We start from the raw sequence: 17,558 nt of genomic DNA on the forward strand, positions 1-17,558 counted from the left end.
AACACTATAATTAATTTATTCCCGTTGAAAATTTTACTTAAAGTTAATTTTTCAACAAGTTAAATAATAGTTAACTAACGAAATTTTCTCGAACGACCGTCTTAATTGTAAGTGAAAAAAAATGTTTAAATAATGGTCGTAAAAATATTTCGCTTCGTAGAGCCTTTCTTACATACATACTTAACAAGATCGTGCCATAAAAGTTAAAAAAATATTTATACTTTGTTTATAACAATTTTTTTACTTAAACAAAAACTTAAAAATCCATGTAATTATGTTAAACAAAAATTTTTTTTTCTAAATCATCATATAATCGTTTTTTTATTAATACAAGATATTTATTGATTTGCAAAAAAAAAATTCCCGCCATTTGTTGATAAATTTTTTTTAAACAAATTGATTAAATCAATATTTTTTAAAAAAAATTTAACACAACTTTATTACATTAAAAATTTTATGATTTTTAAAAAAAAAATTTTTCCTTAATAACAATTTTTAATTGTTTATAATCGTTTTTTTTAATTTTCTATTGTTTAAATAATTAGTTAAGAAATTTTTTTTTCCTAAAAATCATAATTGACAGTCTTCTATAAAGTTACAGAAAAAAAAATTTTTTTAATCAACAATTCTATTGTTTATTAACTTACCAATTTGTTATAAACAAATATTCAACTTTTGTTTATTTTTTTTCTAAAACTTCTAAAATTAACAAAAACAACCATATATAACAAAGTATAGAATTTTTTTTTTTTAATTTTAAATAAAAGTAATATTCATGATAATCAAAAAATTTACAAAAATTTTTTTTCTATACTTTGTTATATATGGTTGTTTTTGTTAATTTTAGAAGTTTTAGAAAAAAAATAAACAAAAGTTGAATATTTGTTTATAACAAATTGGTAAGTTAATAAACAATAGAATTGTTGATTAAAAAAAAAATTTTTTCTGTAACTTTATAGAAGACTGTCAATTATGATTTTTAGGAAAAAAAAAATTTCTTAACTAATTATTTAAACAATAGAAAAATAAAAAAAACGATTATAAACAATTAAAAATTGTTATTAAGGAAAAATTTTTTTTTTTTAAATCATAAAATTTTTAATGTAATAAAGTTGTGTTAAATTTTTTTTAAAAAATATTGATTTAATCAATTTGTTTAAAAAAATTTTATCAACAAATGGCGGGAATTTTTTTTTTTGCAAATCAATAAATATCTTGTATTAATAAAAAAACGATTATATGATGATTTAGAAAAAAAAATTTTTTTTTAACATAATTACATGGATTTTTAAGTTTTTGTTTAAGTAAAAAAATTGTTATAAACAAAGTATAAATATTTTTTTAACTTTTATGGCACGATCTTGTTAAGTATGTATGTAAGAAAGGCTCTACGAAGCGAAATATTTTTACGACCATTATTTAAACATTTTTTTTCACTTACAATTAAGACGGTCGTTCGAGAAAATTTCGTTAGTTAACTATTATTTAACTTGTTGAAAAATTAACTTTAAGTAAAATTTTCAACGGGAATAAATTAATTATAGTGTTCAGAACACACCATAATTTTTTCAAATTTAAAAAAAAATATTCAATACCTTAAATAAATTAATTAATGTGCCGTAGTCGCTTTTGACGCCACGCGCGAATCCTAAAAATGTCACCCGCAGACCTATTTTCAGCGTTAAATTAACATTATAAATAATGGAGATAGAGTTCTGGTAGTCAGGAGTTTTTTATTAGAAATTTCCTCTTCTTTCAGAATCTTTATTTGAAATTTCTTAAATATTAATAGTTTATTAAATATTGGCAAAAAACTAAATGCCATTATTTTTTCATCTTTAATGGTCTATAACTTTTGCAATTTTTTATGTGCTAATACACGCTTTTAGCACATTTTTCTAGACGTCATTCCGGATCCAATGAGCTATCGCACATAATTTTAAGAGTAGTATCTCTATTTTGTTCCATTTTCAACTTGTCGACTAGACTATTGGTTATATAAAAAAATGATGTTTAAGCGGTGTCAGTGATAATAATAAAAACAATCAGTCGCGCAAAAACCTTTAAGGTCTAAGTCTCAGATTTCTGTATCTGTTTTGGTATCTTTTATTTTTCTTAATAGGCAACTTGTGTGCCTGACACACGCCGTCGCTTTTTGGGTCTAAGGCATGACGTTTTTCTTCACTTAGAAATAAAAATCCGTTGGTGCAGAGCCGGAGGTGATCCAACCGTACGACGGGATTAAGACATTAAACTCATTAATAGTAATATCCCAATCCCTGGATCCGTGTTAGAATAACAAAGTCAATTAAAATAAACTTACAATAGGAGATTAAAAGCTGTCACCATTAATTCATAGAAATAATTACACAATCAAATAAATATTGCGTCAAAATGTGGATATTTAATGTATTTAACACTTGGATTATCTTAATTCTTTATAATAATAATATTTTCTTTATTTTTCTCCCATATAATATTTGAAACAAACAATACGATTACAGATAATAAGGAATAGGACTATTTCCAAGCTAGTTAAGAACCGGTGATATGGATAACAAAAAAGCAAATACCTACATGAGTAGGCAAACAAATTTAAAGTTTAAAAAAATAATAATAATACTATACATATCAGACTACTACTACTATTATCTACTATACATATTAATATGTTCTTAGATTTTGTTATTATCATCCAAATCCAACGCAAAATAAAACTTTGCTAAAATTATAATAACCATGATTTTCCATTATATAGATCCAAGATCCGTTTATGATTGCTGGAAATATAAGTTATTATTAATAATCTCTCGTCAATCATAAGCCGAACTAAGTCCATGCAGAATATATTAGATACGCTCTATAGATTCTGGAGTGGAGACATACAGATGATTAGCTTTATCTGTTATTACGTCATCGACTTATGGATCTGAGATATGCCGAGCCAAACGGCTCACTCGATGTCAAGAAATACCGCCCCCAATAGATATTCTCAATGTCAGAGGGCTCGCGAGTGCGTTTCCGGCCTTTAAAGAATTGGTACGCTCTTTTTTTTTGTCTAAGTGGTCTAAGTCGAATTGGTTCGGAAATATTTCAGTGGGCTGTTCCACATAGTGGTGCGCATCGAGGTGATACGGGTGGAATTTCGTCGTCCGATTTCAATTAAATTCCATTGCGCAAATATAAAAAAAAAATCACACATCACACAACCACTAAGTCACTTCATATATATATATATATCTTTACATTTACAAGGGACCAGAACAATTTCGGAGTCGCATTTACACCACAAATTAATTCATGTTAAAAATATATTGTCTTTTCTTTGAAACCCATACGTTTCTATCAACTACTACGTACTGACTTGCAACTCTATACATCTATTCTTGTTCGCCAGCTCAATTATCGCGGACGTTCGGAGTCTCAAATAACCAGTCACTTAGCGAAGAGAATGATATATTGTATTATCTGAGAAAGGGTTTCTGTTTATTTTATACGATGTATTTACTGGCCCTTTCATGGTGTCGAAAGTATTAGGAAACTAAGCTGAATAGTAATATTCACCAAAGTTGCGCATTATATTTATCCGATTTTTTGTATAAAAGTATGTCACTTATTCTATGGGATTTTAATGAAACTTGTTTCATTGTTTGGGTCTAAAACATGCCGATTAACTCGTGATCTTAAACGTATTTTGATGGATATATATATATTTTTCCACAAGTAGGGGAGAGTTGGATAATACCGCGCGGTTGATAATTCCGCGCGGCAGCGTAAGTCAAAAACTATCCACTAGTTCTACGATGAAGTGCATACCTATACATTGAAGCCGAACATGCTTAACTTCCCTTCCCCGCGCACCGCCATTGCTGTCCGTAAAGAAATAAATAATAGTGTATATTATATTGTGATACTTTGATACTATACATTAATGCTTGTATACTGTAGAATGATTGACAGAATACGTTTTACATACTATAATATATTCCATATAATTTTGAGGTTAAAAAATAAAATGACGTAGTTTGATAATCCCGCGCATATAGGGCGCGAAATTGTAAACTATGAAAAGTATGCTTTATTTTTATTAACTTGTTTTTACCTCGATAAAAGAGATTTGGGTCTCCCTATCTTCTCGCAAGAAAATTACTTAGAATGGTATTCATTTTTTTATTTTAAATTTTATTACTTAACCATTTGTATGCAATTAATGTGGGCACGATATTATCAGACCAGTTTGACAATACCGCGTTTTAACTTTTTTTTTAATTGGCAGTAATGACATTTTGTTAAAATTTTGGAAGTTTTTGTTATTACTTACTCTATTTTGTTTCATTCAATATCAAACAGTTGCCTAATTATAGGTCCAAGTCCTTAGGGGCTCAGTATTATCCAACTCTCCCCTATAATCGATAGCTAGACTAGACAACTGAGAGCTAGAAGTCTGAACAAGACTAGAACATGATTCTTGAGGCGGTTTTTATGGCACGTACGACACCCGGCGGACTGGATTTTTACAATTGAGTTACCTACGGGTCTTATCTTACGTTTTCAATCATATATTTTACAACTAAGAGTTTTACTTTACTGGAAAAATGTTGCTTTAGCAGGGTTGCGGTGTAGATCAAGTCTAGTGGCTACAATATACGATCGTAGGTTTGAATCCCGACCAATTGACTTTTATTGGCGCTATACTATTTGCGCGTTTATCACTCGTACGGTGAAGGAAAGAATCGTAAAAGGTAAGGTAAGGTAAAAGGGCATGCCTTAGACGCTGTCTTTAAGCAAAATCCAGTATTATTATTTAAGCTTGAAAAAACAAAACTAATATTTAAATTTGAATGTAATAAACATAATTATTGAGAGGCACTTTTCGCCCGAAGCGCGAAGCAAAAAATTGTTTTTACTGCTAAAGTTCAGTCTGGTTGTTAATGACGTCGTAAACTACAAAATATTTAACAACTGGGTATTACCATAAAATATGTTTAACTTTCAGTATTATTTTACGATTCTCCTAAATGTCTTTGTTACAAAAACGATCACGTTGCAAACAATCTCTTAACAGTTTTAACGTACAATAACAATAATAACATTCATTTATCTAAGGTTCCGGGATTAAGGTTCGTTATTATCAAGTAGCATTATACGTATTTATTGATATTTCGTGGACTTTAAAGACAACTGTATGGAAAGGACCAAGGGCAAGAAGGAGAAGAGTTCGCCCAAAAAAGGATTTTACATTTACTGCCAGTTCTCAAATCAAGGGCGTAGAACGGAGAAAAAGAACTGGCAATAAACTCTCCGCCACTCTTTATAATCGCCAAGTTTTTGTTTTACACAACGGTTGTAAGGAGCTGCAACACTTACACCATGTTCCACATGACATCTTAAGTAATAAATAATAATAAAATAAATGAAAAACAAAGATTTGTCCTCTATCAGCAGGAGGCATGGTGAAATAGGAATAGTCATGAATTAAACTTGACAAATAATAAAGTATGAAATGAGTTTGTCCAGTCCAGTCCATCGTATGTTTTCTCCATTGCCTAAAATAATATATTCTATTTATCTAGGACTGCTAAGGAGGTCGCCTTAGGTTCATTGCGTGTTAATGATTGTCTACGAGCCCGAGATGTCTCAGCGTTTACTGATTTATTACCGACTGTTAAAATTGTAGTTATTAATTACATATCAGTTTTTTCTAACTAAAGAGATGGATAAAAAAACGACGGGTTGCACTCCGGGAATGCCGGCAGAAGTGAAAACTTGAATATAAACGTTGTGCATTTTTGATATTTTGGAATGGTTAGGGAATAATTTTGCACGAATTGCTTTTGTTATCAGTATAAAAGTACTATCATTTATGTGGTAGAATACAATATTTATATATTGCGCTATCGTACACAAACATGACAATTTATATACCATTAAATACGCCGCGCCAGCTGTCTACTCTCCATCCGTCTTACGAATTTTCGAATCAGGTCACGTGTCCTGACGCGAGTTCAACATTTTTTAGCCATTACAAAAAAAGTGTACAACGCCGCTAAAGAAGTTTTCACTTCAATAAATCTGTATTTTCAACTTTAGTATATAACCTCATCCTGGCTTAGTTTCACTACTGTATGTTGACATACGTTTTGACAAAAAATATGACACATTCGAACACCAACATCTCTTGAGGATATATGTTTTAGAATATAATACAAACTAAAGAGACAAAACTTTTTAAATTTGTTTTAATTTTCTATTAATATATTTTTATTATTAATACTATGTAGGTTAAGAATATTGTGAATACTGTGTATTTGTGTGTTGGAATTAATAAAAAAATATTATTACTTCTTATGTATTTATGTATCACTCAGGACTCACTTTATATTCTATGTCGTCCTATGTATAATGAAAAACATGTACAATCATTTAAATTTTAGTAAACGGCGAAAATCTCATTAATAATTGCCATATATGCCATAGCGATAAAAGTAAAAAGTAAAAGTAAATATCATTTAATCATGTAGGTAACATAATGAACACTTATGACTCGTCAGTAAAGAAATACATATTAATACTTCTAGTTTTACATTTACTGCCAGTTCTTAAATCAAGGGCGTAGAACGGAAGAGAAGAACTGGCAATAAACTCTCCGCCACTCTTTTTAATCGCAATTTTTTTTTACACAACGTTTGTAAGGAACTGCAACCATTACACCATATTCCACATGACATATCAAGTAATTAATGATAATAACATAAATTTAAAAAAAAACAAAGACTTGTCCTCTTTCAGCAGGAGGCATGGTGAAATAGGAGCACGCACTTACATTCTCGTGGGAACAACACGCAAACACATAGTCGAAATAAGCAACATCACCGCATACACGAATTCAAGTACGACCAGTCACCACAAGCAGCACCCGTTCACGAGCACGAGATAATACATAATGTAACGCTAGGTAAAATGTATCTACTTGAAAAAAATGAAGTATTTTTCTTAATAGGAGAAAATGTAGCATTCTAATAGTTAAAGAATTTTTGAATTCACAGCTTTTGAGATTAAAAAACTTATCTATAATATTAGCACAGGCAAAAAACCCACTGCACCAACTCTGCAGTCTTAATAAACAGGAGCTTATAAACAGATGGAGAAAAAGTTGGAACACACTCTGCAAGTTTAAAAGTATTATAAGATAGTTTAAGTTTGAAAATATTGTGCGATTTATTGAAAGTTGTGCAACGTTAAGTGCTTTTGTATACAAGACTACTTCGAGACGGATAAACTTTGATTTTTATATTGATATCGCATAACTAGGTCATATTTTTGCTAAACTAGTTGAAATTCAAAGATATTTTTAAATTATTAAAGGTTGGAAAATAATAAATGATAGGATAATAAATATGCGTTGCCGTTGGTGTATAATAAGCGAGTCTAGACAATATTTGCTAAGAAATACATTCATTCTAATTACTTATAGAAATTAAAATACTATGTTTATTTTAAAGGATAAATAAATCGTATACTATTAAAATTTCTATAGTTCAAAAGTCTATTTTAACTAGTTTTTCCATAAATTTTTAAAAGGCTTCGTTAGAGATAATAACGATAATACATGGATTAAAAATCTTCTGAGTGGACTGTTTACGTAGCAATACGTTAAGTGGCTCTTAGTGAAAAATTATTTTTGTTTTTGATAGTCCATTTATCGAGGAAGGCAGACACGCTACTTTCAAATTACCGCACCTTTAATCGAAGATTAATTTACTTTTTTATTACCATTAAAATCAATTTATTATTACAATTATTAGAGCCTTCCTTGATGGCGTAGACAGATCGCGATTTATATAGTGTATATTTTAATTATAATTGGCCACATATATTTTAATTGAAAATAACCAATGACTCGCATCAAAATTTTAGATTTCCATTGGCTTATTTTTCGATTTCTAAAAACTCTTGTGATTTTACAGCCAAATAATTAAATTATATCGACAATATTATCATAATTTTATGTAATGTACTAAAATAATATGCAAGCTTAAATAACAAGAAAATTATATCGTCTTACAAATAACATACACGTGAATTACATTAGAACATATAAATTACCTACAAACAAGGAAAAGAGACAAATCTTGCTTTTGCTTTTTAGACAGAACTTCCAACACAACTCATGAGGGGTTTATTTGCTATTAGTACTTTTCTTTCTACACTATCATATCCCAGCCCTCATCTCTATGTATCATCTAAACTTTCAAAAGTCAATCTATAAAACATAAAACACTTTTTAGAAAATTAGTTTTTTTATATCAGACCAGTAGTCGAACGTTTTCGACTCAGCATTTCATTATTTTGACGTAAACTCGTGTCGAAGTGTTGTAAACAACAATTTATTTCAGGCTTGTGTACTTTAAGGCTTCGAGAGCATTTCTGTATCGAACTTCCTTTATCCGGAGATATTAAATAGACATGGGTCAAGGGAAAAACAAGCGAAAATAGCAATAAAAATTCCCAAACACTTGTTCGGTTAAAGCTGTATTCTGTTAAGCCTAATGCTTTGCGATGTTTTGTGTTCTAAATTCAAAATTTCAATTAATGGTTACGTATCTCCCGTTTAGGGAATTTAATCACGATTTTACTGGTATTGTATGATAAAAAATGTTTTAGTAGTAATCACGCAACCATGAACAATATAACCTCTGAGATTAATAAAAAGTATGTTTTTTTTTGGAAATCGACAAATTATGTAATACTTATTTAAAATCCCAATTTCCATGTACAGTACAGTCTTCATAGATAAATTTGTACATATATTTAGCCTATGTAGGTCTTAGGTTTAATTTCTGAAAACATTTTTCTATATTGCTCTAAAATGACTGGAAAAATATTATGTTAGGTTTAAAGACTTTATTTCTCAAAAAGACAAAAAATGTCACTTACATGAGAATAATACTCTAGATTAACAAAACATTGTAGTCGTTCTTAAAATAATCACAATAAAAGATAGCCGTATATGCAATAAACTTAAAAGTAACCAAAGAAATATGAATTAAAAGTAATTATAAGAAATGAATTTAAAAGTAATTTTGTTTAACATATTCACTTAGCTTCGATTTGAATGAATTGATAGAAGTAATATTTTTTATATCTGTGGGTAGTTTATTACACAGCTGTGCGCCGTCGTAGGTAAACATTTTATTGCCGTAGTTCGTACGTACTTTAGGTAATGCAAGATAACTCGTTCGACGCATACTACTATGAGTCACACGTGGCGGTTTAGAGAAAGCTAGACTAGTGTGGAGAGAACTTGTTATAATTTACATTGTACAAGAATACATGTATTATAAATATAAAGTTGTTTTAAATTCAATAATTTTGTGTCTCGATATATATTTATGGTAGGTGCAAGATAATTAATTATACTGGAACAGTTAAAATGAAAAATATGTTAAAAGAAATACTCACCGCATGTATAAACAACTTTCAAATATGTCCTGCTTCCGGTCCTACAAGGTTTTCCAAACATTTTGCTGTCTGCTGATAGCACGCAGCGTCTTTTGCCGTGACACTCTCTCATAGCAGTCTCAGTTGCGTAAGGCTCCATACATGCTGTAACAAGAAATTCACCCCATTACCTTCTACCCTAATATCAATAATTTATCTAAAAGCTTTTGCTAGGTATTATCCTAATGTTATTTATTTTTTTTAATTTCATTGTTTTACAAAAAAATATAATACAATAATAATATGACGGCGCATCTGTCAACGTCAGACATCAGGTTGACTTTTAGCTGTCAAAGTCAGCCTAGCGAAGCGTCATTGTCGATGGTTGTGAGAGCGGCCATCTTGACACACTGTTGTTTGAGACGGCGCTCGCACACCACGCTTGTGACGAATCGCTTTGCATACGAGTGATAGTTTAATCTAGTGTTATAATTAAGTTGATGTCGTGTTGCTTAGACTGTGCATTGCTCATTTGACTGTGTATTTCGATTATTAAACCCTGTGCTGATTAAACAACTGTAATTGTAACAAGGACTTGTGATATTTCTGCTCCCGCCCACCTGCCTACCTACCTACCCACATACATCACACAAGATGAGTTCTGATGAAGGCCCTCCTGACTCTTCAAATAAGTTACATTAGAAAACCGCTGTGGATTGTATTAATGTTACCATAGCAGTCTTGTTTAGGAGCGCGACAAATGCATATAAAAGTAGTTTTTTAATTTGCTGTTTATGTTGGTTGGCGTTAGGCAATCTAATATGCGATTTGGTAGACAATTTATTAGAAATATGATTATTTAACTTAAGGGAAGATGTATAAGGAATTTATCTTCACGATTGGTAAAGCATAGGTAAAAATTTGCTTTGATATCATAAAATCCCTTTTAACCTTAGAAGTTCCGTATACACTAGAAAATAAATTATGCACGGAAAACTTGTAGAGCCATTACTTTGAATTACTTTATTTATCAAGAGACTGGAGTCTTCCAAGGATAATAAAATAAGCCGGTATTTTTGCAAAACTGATTTGTTTTTTTGAAGTTTTACCGCTCGAGAAAATGTTTTATTATGCCTAATTAGATTATTAATATTTAACAGGTCTTTCAACTTTACACCTTTTTAATTTTAATTTCAGAATAAATGTACTTGTAACTTGTAACGTGTAAGTCAATTATGGTTGGTTTATTTCGTAATTATTAATATATGGGCAAGTAGCTAAACGGGCAATTCTCAACTTTGAAGTAGAGAGGTCTAAGGGGCAACACAATTTTTTTTCTGTCGTGCACCTAAAACAATATAACATTACTAGCTGATCCGGCAAACGTCGTTTTGCCATGTTTATCATTTATAATAAAAAATAGGGGTTGATCGTAGAGGGGTGAAAATAAGGGGTTGTTTGTATTTTTTAATGCTGTAACATAAAAAAATAAAAATTAAAAAATTTATCTAAAAACTAAAAAAAAAATTAGGGGTGGACTACTCTTAACATTTAGGGGGATGAAAAATAGATGTTGTCCGATTCTCAGTTATACCCAATATGCACACAAAATTTCATGAGAATCGGTCAAGCAGTTTCGGAGGAGTTTTACCACAAACACCGCGACACGAGAATTTTATATATTAGATAGAAACAATAAAATACTTGTAGATTAGTGCATTAAACCAAATAAGCTCTTCGGTTTTTTAATATACATTACAACGAGTAAAGACATGTAGTTGATACTAACGAAATTGACATTTTATAATGCCTTGGAAATTAAATCTCGACGAACGAAAGTTTGAATCAATATAGTCATAAACAAAATCAGTGATATATCAGCGTTCGTTTGTTTATTACAAATTATATTTACGCTGATGAAAGAATCGGTACTTCAATATAATTAGACTGATTTTTATTCCGGAGTATACAGATAAGGTTAAGTATAGTTCATGTTCAACAAATACGAAATCCATTAAGAACTCCCGCTTAGTAAATAAATACTCACTTTCCTCCTTCATCCCTCGAGGTTGAGGGCATTGTATCGAGTCGTATTCCGTCCTTCCATACTGTGCGGAGTATATCGCCACCCGGGAGTGTGGGTTACAGCTCAAATGAAGCACGTCGTTTTCACAGCCCACTTTGCTCCGGAATTCGTCTGTGGGATTTGCAATCGTAATGAGTTGTAATAGAGATGAATATTAAGCAGCAACAATATCCTATTTATATTCTCTATTTGATCTAGTGGATTGCATTTTAAAAAGTTTACTCGGTTATTTAGGTATTCATTTTTCTATTGATTCATCGATGTTTTCTTTATAAACCTACTCACGTGTAGATACAATTAATTATGGGTTTTTATTCATTGAAGGAAACACTAGAAACGCCCAAAAACGCTATAAATGCTCGAATTTTACCTTGTCCGTTCAGCATCTATGTTTTGTTTTAGTAATAATTTTTTTTATTGGATAGGTGAGTAAACGAGCCTAAGGGACGCCCAAAAAGGGGTAGTCATCGCAGATCATGGACACCTATTTAAGCGAGTGCGTTGCCGGGCTTTTGTTTATCTGAATAAGACACCCACAATCTACGGCTAAAAGCACTGCGATGACGTCATATCCTGACTCGTGATAACCGAAAATAAAGTGACTCCGACCGTTACTTTTGACTTAAGACACTGGGACCTTCGGGCTAATCAATAGTTAGACTGGTCAAAGAATCCCCTTTGGGTTCATGGAAGGCTACACTCTCCTTAGTCAACTTACATGGTCGGCATTTGTAGGCAACTTCGACGAATCTTCTAGAACCAGGGCATGGGTCCACGCCAAACGCCTTTGGACTTGTATGGAACTTGCACTGGCGTTTCTTCTGGCAAGCTTCCACCACCGTCTGCAACAAGGAGTACTGCAAATATAAGTTAGTATGCCAATTCTGAATAGACATCTGATTGTAGTTCTAATACGATATGGATTACTGCATTTACATTGGTTTTTATTTTTTACATAGAACAGGGCGTATTTTTATTGTTTTCTTCTGTGCAACGATGTGTAAATAAATATATTTTTAGATGGTTTTGATTTTTATTTAATTAATAATTCCCTAAGAAAATTCAATTTTAATAATTTAAATATATTATGTTACTTAGATTATATAGCAATAAATGTATAGCGGCAACTCTTTTTTTTTTTTTTTAATGGCTCTGGCACGATTTGTGCATTAGCCAGCGTCAAGTATAGGATTTTTTATAATTCGTGCTTGTCTTTAGAAATTCGACCGTGTCCTCCATGTACAGTTTAAGCACTCGCCCGGTACCGCACAACCCTCCCAAAGGCCGAGAACAAATTTAAATTAAATTAAAACTTGCCCTCGAACCGGGAATCGAACCCGGTACCCCTCACCTAGCTGCCGCTAAGACCGCTAGGCTATGAAGCCCCCGCGGCAACTCTTAATTGCACTGTAAATAATATTTATAATTCGTTGTTCAACAGTGTACTGTATTTGACATTTCAAACAATAAACAAATGAAATAGCACATTTCCAGTAGATAATATATGTAAAGCTTATTAATTAATGGCTTAATATGGAGTAATTCACACAGTTTTAGCCAAAGTAACATTCAATTAGTTACAATCACAAAGGACAAATATTAATTTAACAATACAATTTAAATTTAGAATAACTGAAACAGACAAGTTCTATGGTCAAAATAATTTAAAAATAGAAATAATATATTGATTTTTTTTTATGGCTCTGGCACGATTTGTGCATTATCCAGCGTCAAGTATAGGATTTTTTTTTATAATTCGTGCTTGTCTTTAGAAATTCGACCGTGTCCTCCATGTACGGTTTAGGCACTCGCCCGGTACCGCACAACCCTCCCAAAGGCCGAGAACAAATTTAAATTAAATTAAAACTTGCCCTCGAACCGGGAATCGAACCCGGTACCCCTCACCTAGCTGCCACTTAATAAGACCGCTAGGCTATGAGGCCCCTATATTTTGATTTAAAGAACTTCGAAATACATGTACACAGATTATTATTTATAGAGTTAGACTAGAGTTCGTTCCACATATTACAAATGTCATAGATTTAAATAAAAATCTATCTCGCAAAGATCAAACATCTGTGGCTTATAAACAACAAGAATATTCTACAAAAGTATTTTTTTCTTAACTGCGAGTACATCGTTATATATTCACTAGTTTAAAAAAGCGAATTTGAGCTGTGAAAATCCAGTTAGCTAAGCTTAACTAAATAGAACTAATTGAAATCCAATTTTGCTAATAATATGAACGCGAAAGTTTGAGGATTTTCACGCTTTACTTCCTAATTTAATTTAAATTTAGTTATAGTTTTACGTTACCCATAATACCTTTTTTACATAAACAATTATCCCCATATTCATATACATGGAAACTTTAAATAACTATTGATTTGTTTTTCGTGAACGTAAAAAAAACGAGGCGTTTTTAATTCGACGTTGAATTCTTCTTTTTTCAATTTAAATTTTAATTTTCTTTTTTAAGGATGAATTCTTAACGTTTTTAATAAACGTTTTTTCAGTAATTGTGAGTTATAATAGATCGTTCATGATTAAGACACTGGGTTTGGGAATTTAAAACAAACGAAACGATAGCATGGTTCGTTTGTTTTTGATTGGCTGATTGTCAGAACGTGTAGCGCGTCTGTGGTTGGACTAGAGACACTAACCAATCACCATCAAGAGAAATCAACGTTTCTAATTGTTCTGTAGTAGCGGACATATATAAGTATTACCACGACAGTTGTACAATTACCTTTAAAAGTAAAAAAAACTAGAGTGTTATTTATTTACATAAAAACTCAATTAAAATAAAAGTTGAAGATTTTATAAAATTTGTAATTAACTTAAAAAATCTTATGTATAATGGGAGGCCTTCCCTATTAGAGAAAGAGTAAAAGTAGGTATTGGCAAGAGTGCTAAACTTATATTATAACAAAAAAGTAATACAAATCTTGTAGTAGTAGTATCTTCTATTCTATTCTTGTAAGTATTATAAAGTTGTTACGGATGAATTCTATACTGTTGGGTAAGTTATTTAATATTTTAGCAATATAATACCGATTTATTATTATTTTTATTCTAAATTTTAATAAATACAGCCAGCAGAAGCAATAATCATAATTCATAACTGTCTAAATTTGTAGATCTAATAAACACTAGCATTCACCGCAAATATATCCATCCCATTTACGTTCGTATAAATTTTGGTGTTTTGTACTGCGTTTTGCGGTTAGGTCATAACGCCCGCTATTTCATGTGGATTCATGTTCTATGAAATAGTGAAATGTTTATCAGATTGCATATTGAGGTGCGATAAGTAATTGCTGATTAACGCGATAATGGCTGTCAATCGTAGTAATTTATTTAATAATAATAAATAATAAAAACTTTATTTATGACAAAAGGGTTTGTGACAGACGCTTTAGACGCTAGTCCCCACACTAGGGAGGCCCTATGTTGTGGGTAACTAGAAAACAATTATTACGTGGTACATGTTTAAATTAGTTAAAAAAAAGATGATAATAAAAAAAAATTACATGATAATTTGTACATGAATATATAATACTAGCTGACCCGGCAAACGTCGTTTTGCCATGTACTCGTAATATCATTTATAAAAAAAAATGGGGGTTGATCGTAGAGGGGTGAAAATTAGGGGTTATGTATTTTTTAATTCTGTATCATAAAAAAAAACTACTCTTAACATTTAGGAGGATGAAAAATATATGATGTCCGATTCTCAGACATACCCAATATGCACACAAAATTTCATGAGAATCGGTCGAGCCGTTTCGGAGGAGTTTAACCACAAACACCGCGACACGATAATTTTATATACCTATTAGATATTACGAGACTCGGACCTCGGCTTGGCCCTTCACGGGTTGGTCAATCGCCTGAGGGGCAGGACGGAAGCTCACTGGAGTGAGTGAAGTACAAAGTCAAGGTCAATGACTTCCCCGGTGAAGGCGGTTATTTATCCTAATCTGATTTTGACTTTTCTTTGCCGCGCTAATTTGTCATTAGCTACGCTTATTGGATCATCCGGATCTGTTAGGACATGTTGGGGCCTCCTACGGGCCTTTTTGATGGAAAAGGGGTAATAATTGATGCTTTTACGCACCAACGGGTTGGGATGATTAGAGTGTGGACACCAACTTCATCCATTGGGCTATTTTAGCAGTTTGTTTCCATAATATTAATGTAGGTACACCTACAATCCGTGCCTACGAATCACTACGACGATGTAATGCCTTGAAACGCGCTAACGAAGTTATTCTGGCCACTATAGACCTTAGCCACTGAGGCCATCGGGCTCCCCAGTCAATAGTTACTCTGTTCGAAGATTCTTCCTTTAGGTTAGAAGAACAGTACACCATCCTTCGTCCACAAGTGCTAAGCAGACAGGTACAAATATGGAAGGGCGATAAATACTTTCAAACTTATTGTACCAGTAATTAACAAATATTTAATGTTAATTAAATTTTAAGTAAAAACAATGTACATTGTACAGTTCATGTATTTAAATTTTTTGTAAGTAGTACCAATATGCTGTGGATTGTGTTTTCTTATTTAACATCATCACACCATTTTCATCAGGCAACATATTTCTATCAATCATCATTTAATCTTTATAGCGTTTCTAATTTACGTTAAACACATTTACGAAGTCTCTGTGCCATTATTCTGTGTTATTGGTTCATTAAGACAAATAGTTTTTGTATAAAACCTAGCTGATTCGGCAAACGTCGTTTTGCCATGTTTATCATTTATAATAAAATAAAAAACCGTTTAATTAGGGTTGATCGTAGAGGGGTGAAAATTAAGGGTTGTATGTATTTTTAATGCTGTGTCATAAAAAAATAAAGAATAAAGTTTTGCTAAAATTAAAACAAAATTAGGGATGGACTACCCTTAACATTAAGGGGGATGAAAAAAAGATGTTGTCCGATTCTCAGACATACCCAATATGCACACAAAATTTCATGAGAATCGGTCGAGCCGGAGGAGTTTAACCACAAACACCGCGACACGAGAATTTTATATATTAGATGGTCTGGCCGTGGTCTGCTCTTACCATTAATTTGGTCGTAGCATTATATTATAAAGCCTTTAGCCTAGACAAATGCACTTTCAAACTAAAGAAGATTTTAATGGGCACCTGTAGTAATTGACATAAGTTCAATTAAACAAAAATAGTATAGATGACGAGAGTGGGTTGTAAATTGTAAGAAATACTTCATTTAAATAATAATAATTGGTCACACCTGCAAAGCGCTTGGCCAAGTGCAGCTGGTATCTCCCAGAACCTCGACAGCCACAGGCTGGTACTCCGCGAGTTCTGGGGAGCAGGAGCTCTGCGATGCTGCGGCCCCATATTGCGCGACTTGGATGCTGATTGTGGTGCCTCTTGGACATATCAGCGTCACCGTGTCTTCGTCGCACGCCGCTTTTTGGTGGGTTCTAAGTGTGTCCAAGAGCAGTTCTGAAAAAGATAGAAGTTATTATTAGAAGATTGTAGCCACAATGTAAAAATATCAGTTTTTAATTTTTCTTTGTAAACATGTAAACATACATGTTTACATGTTGTGTTGTTGTAGCTGTAAGATTTTATTATAATGCCCGAAGACCTTTTCTAATTATCTAAATGACTGTTGGCTTTATGTTTTTTATATCTCATTTTGTATATTTTTCTATTTACAGCTAAAGTTTATATAAACAATTAAACATATACGTAACTCATTGTTATTTTGCTGGCTCTGAAAGTTTTGGGTTCAATTTAAAAAAAAACATTAATGCAAACAACACATTAATTAGAACAAATGATTTCGTTTTCATACCCTCTTACGTTAAAATTCAAATCAGAAGCATTACATGTATTGTATATTTTAGATATAAATTTGCAGGCCAGTTTGAACATAACTTGTCAAAAACGCCTTTCTATGTATGCCTTTACTCTAAACGCCAGTCTGCGAAATACCACTAGGCTTAACTAAGGATCTGCTTTACGAAACTCTATCAAAAAAACTACAAA

General features: G+C 31.7%; 1 protein-coding gene across 2 annotated transcripts in view; it reads right to left on the bottom strand.

Annotated features, from left to right (window-relative positions):
- The window catches only part of LOC125057875, a 73,077-nt gene that overhangs the window by 11,394 nt on the left and 44,125 nt on the right, over positions 1-17,558 (bottom strand). The window contains exons 3-6 of one of the 2 annotated variants that reach the window (XM_047661804.1): positions 16,792-17,009; positions 12,246-12,369; positions 11,489-11,638; positions 9,463-9,606 (exon numbers count right to left, since the gene is read on the bottom strand). In XM_047661804.1, the coding sequence (XP_047517760.1) occupies positions 9,463-9,606; positions 11,489-11,638; positions 12,246-12,369; positions 16,792-17,009 (636 nt within the window). Of the gene's footprint in view, positions 1-9,462; positions 9,607-11,488; positions 11,639-12,245; positions 12,385-16,791; positions 17,010-17,558 lie in introns of both variants that reach the window. The other variant, XM_047661803.1, reaches the window with a different exon arrangement.

Source organism: Pieris napi, chromosome 17 (assembly GCF_905475465.1).
Source record: "Pieris napi chromosome 17, ilPieNapi1.2, whole genome shotgun sequence".
Classification (NCBI taxonomy): domain Eukaryota; kingdom Metazoa; phylum Arthropoda; class Insecta; order Lepidoptera; family Pieridae; genus Pieris; species Pieris napi.